The 5,000-nt window shown below is 50.9% G+C and overlaps 1 protein-coding gene across 1 annotated transcript in view; it reads left to right on the top strand.

The window, feature by feature from the left end:
- Nucleotides 1–5,000, top strand: part of slc23a1 (solute carrier family 23 member 1) — a 12,584-nt gene that overhangs the window by 5,281 nt on the left and 2,303 nt on the right. Inside the window, exons 6-12 of the mRNA XM_064351938.1 lie at nucleotides 617–798; nucleotides 1,720–1,840; nucleotides 2,896–3,052; nucleotides 3,157–3,304; nucleotides 3,750–3,855; nucleotides 4,263–4,392; nucleotides 4,940–5,000. The exon at nucleotides 4,940–5,000 is cut by the window's right edge and continues 83 nt beyond it. Coding sequence (XP_064208008.1) covers nucleotides 617–798; nucleotides 1,720–1,840; nucleotides 2,896–3,052; nucleotides 3,157–3,304; nucleotides 3,750–3,855; nucleotides 4,263–4,392; nucleotides 4,940–5,000 — 905 coding nt within the window. The remainder of the gene's footprint in view (nucleotides 1–616; nucleotides 799–1,719; nucleotides 1,841–2,895; nucleotides 3,053–3,156; nucleotides 3,305–3,749; nucleotides 3,856–4,262; nucleotides 4,393–4,939) is intronic.

Consider the following 5,000-nt stretch of genomic DNA (forward strand, 5'->3'; position numbering starts at 1 on the left):
TATGATTTAAATATTGTCAGTTTATACAACTGTTGTCTGTCCACCTGTCAGTCTGTCTCTGGTTTAAACTGTCTCTTTCTCTCGGTCAATCAACCTACCTATCTGTTTATCTGTGCATTTGTGGTGGCAGTGTGACTGTCCTTTTATGTGTGTTTGTCTGCATGGTTGATGGAGTGTGGAGAATTGCGGGAGTCAAACCAGCAGTGTAGAGTTGAATTGTGGAGTCAAAGCAGCAGTGTAGAGTTGAACTGTGGAATCAAAGCAGCAGTGTAGAGTTGAATTGTGGAGTCAAAGCAGCAGTGTAGAGTTGAACTGTGGAATCAAAGCAGCAGTGTAGAGTCGAACTGTGGAATCAAAGCAGCAGTGTAGAGTCGAACTGTGGAATCAAAGCAGCAGTGTAGAGTCGAACTGTGGAATCAAAGCAGCAGTGTAGAGTCGAACTGTGGAATCAAACCAGCAGTGTAGAGTTGAACTGTGGAATCAAAGCAGCAGTGTAGAGTTGAATTGTGGAGTCAAAGCAGCAGTGTAGAGTTGAATTGTGGAGTCAAAGCAGCAGTGTAAATCTGAGCTGTGCTTCCCTCACTGACTCTCGTCTGTCTGTCTGTCTGTCTCTCAGATCCAGGGTGCCATCATAGTGTCCAGCGTGGTGGAGGTCTTCATTGGGCTGGTGGGAGTCCCCGGTCTGCTGCTGAACTACATCGGGCCCCTGACGGTCACCCCGACCGTGTCGCTCATCGGTCTCTCCGTCTTCCAGACCGCAGGCGACCGAGCTGGATCACACTGGGGCCTTTCCATGATGTAAGAGGCTCATACACACACTCACACACTCACGCATGTACACACACAAACGCACACACACATGCACACACACACTCACGCACACACACACACACACACAAACGCACACACACATGCACACACACACTCACGCATGCACACACACAAACGCACACACACATGCACACACACACACAAACGCACACACACATGCACACACACACTCACGCATTCACACACACAAACGCACACACTCACGCATGCACACACACAAACGCACACACACATGCACACACACACTCATGCATGCACACACACAAACGCACACACACATGCACACACACACTCATGCATGCACACACACAAACACACACACACATGCACACACACACTCACGCATTCACACACACACACTCATGCATGCGCACACACAAACGCACGTGCACACACACACTCACGCATGCACACACACACTCACGCATGCACACACACAAACGCACACACACATGCACACACACACTCACGCATGCACACACACATGCACACACACACTCACGCGTGCACACACACACACACACATATATACACACACACACACTCACGCATTCACACACACACACTCACGCATGCACACACACACAAACGCACACACACATGCACACACACACTCACGCATGCACACACACACACTCATGCATGCGCACACACAAATGCACACACACACACACACACACATGCACACACACACACAAACACACACACTCATGCATGCATGCACACACACATGCATGCACACACACACACACACACACACACACTCACATCCTCTCTCATAGCTCTGATGGAGCTGTTGTTGTTCACCATACCAGACCATATGATTTTAGGCTCTCATGCTGCTACATGCTGTAGACTCTATGTGTTAATGCATTCCTTCCCTCCCAGGTGTGTGTTCCTCATCGTGCTGTTCGCTCAGTACCTGCGCAACTGGGCTGTCCCACTCCCCACCTACAAATGGCAGGAGGGCTGCACCACCACCAAGGTCCAGATCTTCAAGCTGTTCCCGGTCAGAACCGACCCACCCCCCTTTCCCATGGAAACCACCCCCACTCCCACACAACACTCCTGGCTGTCTCACTCTTTCCCCCTCTTCCTCTGTGTTCTCTCTATTTCTCTCCTCTCTCTCTTTTCTGCTCCCTCTCCCTATTCTGCACTTTTTCTCTTTTTTCCGCTTTCTTTCTCTCTCTCTCTCTCACCCTTTCTCTGTTCTACTCTTTCTCTCTCTCTCCTATAGTACACACAGGAGCTATCCTATTCTACTCCACCCCCCGTCTCTCTCAACACACTTTTCTCTTGCCAACTTGTACTCTCTTTCCCTCTCTCTTTTTTTAAACTGACACATTCCTGTAGGGTCTACAGTACATGTACATGTAGATTTTTAACCTCAAGTTGAGTGGCACATTGGACTCAAGCCCCCAGAAAGCTCTATGCCTGTAGGCCTTTCTCCACCCCCCCACCTCTTTGAGGCACATTTTATGGTCCATTCTGAGGGAAATCAAGTGACCTATGATATGAGCTCTGTCGAAGCTGCAGTGTGGGGCAGTAAACTGGCCTCTCTGGCAGGAACTCAGTACAGGTCTCCAGGTATCATGGCCTGATAATCAGCATCAGGTGACCAAGACCATCGCATATTTCACAGTCTCACGCACCCAGTAATGTGAAACACGGCAGCGCTCTACTGTACGTGTGTGTGCTCCGTTAACATCTCCCCTTAACGTCTTCATCTGTTATTTAAAAAAAAATCTCTCTCTCTCCCTCCCTCTATCCCCCCTCTCTCTCTCTCCCTCCCTCTATCCCCCCTCTCTCTCTGCCTCTCTCCTCTCTCCCCCTCCTCTATCCCCCTCTCTCTCTCCCTCCCTCTATCCCCTCTCTCTGCCTCTCTCTCCCCCTCTTTCTATCCCCCTCTCTCTCTCCTCCCTCTATCCCCCCTCTCTCGTCTCTCTCCTCTATCCCCCTCTCTCTCTCCCCTCCCTCTATCCCCCTCTCTCTCTCTCTCTCTCTATCCCCCTCTCTCTCCCTCCCCCCTCTCCCCTCTCTCCCTCTCCCTCTCTCTCTCTGTAGATCATCATAGCGATCATGGTGGTCTGGCTGGTGTGCTACGTGCTCACGCTAACAGACCTGCTGCCCCGGGACCCCAGTCAGTACGGACACAAGGCGCGCACTGATGCCCGGGGGGACATCATGTCTCTGGCTCCCTGGTTCCGCCTGCCGTACCCCTGTAAGACCCCAGTGCACCCTGGGAAAACACTACACCTCACTGCCCCTCACTGCATCATGGGAAATATCCTGACGGAGTTCATTTGTTGGGTCGCCCTCGTCCAGGTCAGTGGGGGTTGCCCATGGTGACGGTCGCCGGGGTGCTGGGGATGTTCAGCGCCACCCTGGCGGGCATTGTGGAGTCGATTGGGGATTACTACGCCTGCGCCCGTCTCTCGGGGGCTCCACCACCCCCCATCCATGCCATCAACAGGTGGGTGCCACCAGGGTACATGCATTAGGGTACATGTCAGTTAAGACTCCTGTTTTTGGTTGTGAGGTGACATCATGGTGAGAATGTTCCCGAAAAAAACAGTTTTGGAATCTTTTTATTGTTCCGTGGGGGAGTGATTCCAAGGGCCTGACAGTGTTACAGGTAACACCCCCCGATTGTTATCAGGAAATAACGTAATGGGGGGTTATGTATCAATAAGAGAGAATATTCAGAATTTAAGTATTGAATTGTCATAGTCATTGAACATTGGTATGTTCCAAGATCTCTCCCGCAGTGCATTCCCATATGAAAAATAGCGTTCAAGGCACCAACGCAAACGCACGCAAACGGTGAGCGTTTGCTCGGGCGTGCTCTGTCTGTGGTTAGCTGGGCCTGCAGTTTGGCTGGCAGCGCTGGACTCACTCGTGTGCTGCCACTGCTGCAGGGGTATCTTCACGGAGGGCATCTGCTGCATTATCGCAGGGCTGCTCGGCACGGGGAACGGCTCCACCTCCTCCAGCCCCAACATCGGGGTGCTGGGCATCACCAAGGTAACGGTCACCCGCGGAGACGCCGGGCTAGGACAGCGCTAACAGCGCCGCCCTCAGGATACTCTGAAACGAACCCGGTGTGGGAGTTGACGCCACGCGCAGACGATTACACAGCGCGTGCTAATGCGCCAAGAAACTGATCAGAACGACATGCTGTCGTAAGGCCTGTCTGTGTAACAGATCATTAACAGCAATATCTGTCTCGTGATCTGCCTTTTTTCAGCCGCTGTCATTGAAAGTCAGTTTGCTCTCATATCTCCGTGAACTGTGGACCGGTCTTTCATTCGCTGTTGCTGCGCTGTTGTGCTGTAAAACCGTTGCGCGGTACGCGTCGTACGTGCGTGCGCACGCGCGCGCATTCTATAGCATTGAGTGTCATCGTGGTGGTGTCGCGTTTCCTTCTCTAGGTGGGCAGCCGGAGAGTTGTCCAGTATGGCGCTGGCTTCATGTTGCTCCTAGGGACCGTGGGGAAATTCACCGCCCTGTTTGCCTCTCTTCCCGATCCCATTCTTGGCGGAATGTTCTGCACCTTGTTTGGTGAGGAACCAAACTGTCGTTAGTAAAGTCTGTGGTAGTATTAGATCACAGCCACTAGGGGGTGGTAAGTGAACACACGGTTCACTACAGAGCTTGGCCGTGTACGAATCAGCGCACTTGCCCACTATTGAGTATACAAGTTGTATACAACTTGCGTTCAGCTTGTGTACTTAATAACAGGTAAGTGTGCTGATTTGGACATGGCCGTATAGCTGATGTGTATTCAGGGTAAAAAGCATTTTGCTGTGTTCTGAATGTTTACTCCAAATGGCTGACAGTTTATCAGTGCCTGTAATTAAATGAACTTTCCTTTTTTATTTTATCAAACAGTTTTCCTAAATACAGTCCTGACCATTTCATAATGTAACAGAATCTGTCCTCATGAACACGATTTTAAAATTCAGTATTATTTTGCCGAACGTGTGTGTCCATAAATGAAGAATTCTTGAATAAAATTTCAGCACATATTGAATTCACATGACCTCAGCAACAGTGGCATGACCTGGCACCTGCGTTCCTTCATACGTGTATCTGGCGCCCCCTACAGGAATGATCACAGCAGTGGGGCTGTCCAACCTGCAGAATGTGGACCTGAACTCCTCCAGGAA

The sequence above is a fragment of the Anguilla rostrata genome, chromosome 9 (assembly GCF_018555375.3).
Source record: "Anguilla rostrata isolate EN2019 chromosome 9, ASM1855537v3, whole genome shotgun sequence".
NCBI classification, from domain to species: Eukaryota; Metazoa; Chordata; class Actinopteri; order Anguilliformes; family Anguillidae; genus Anguilla; species Anguilla rostrata.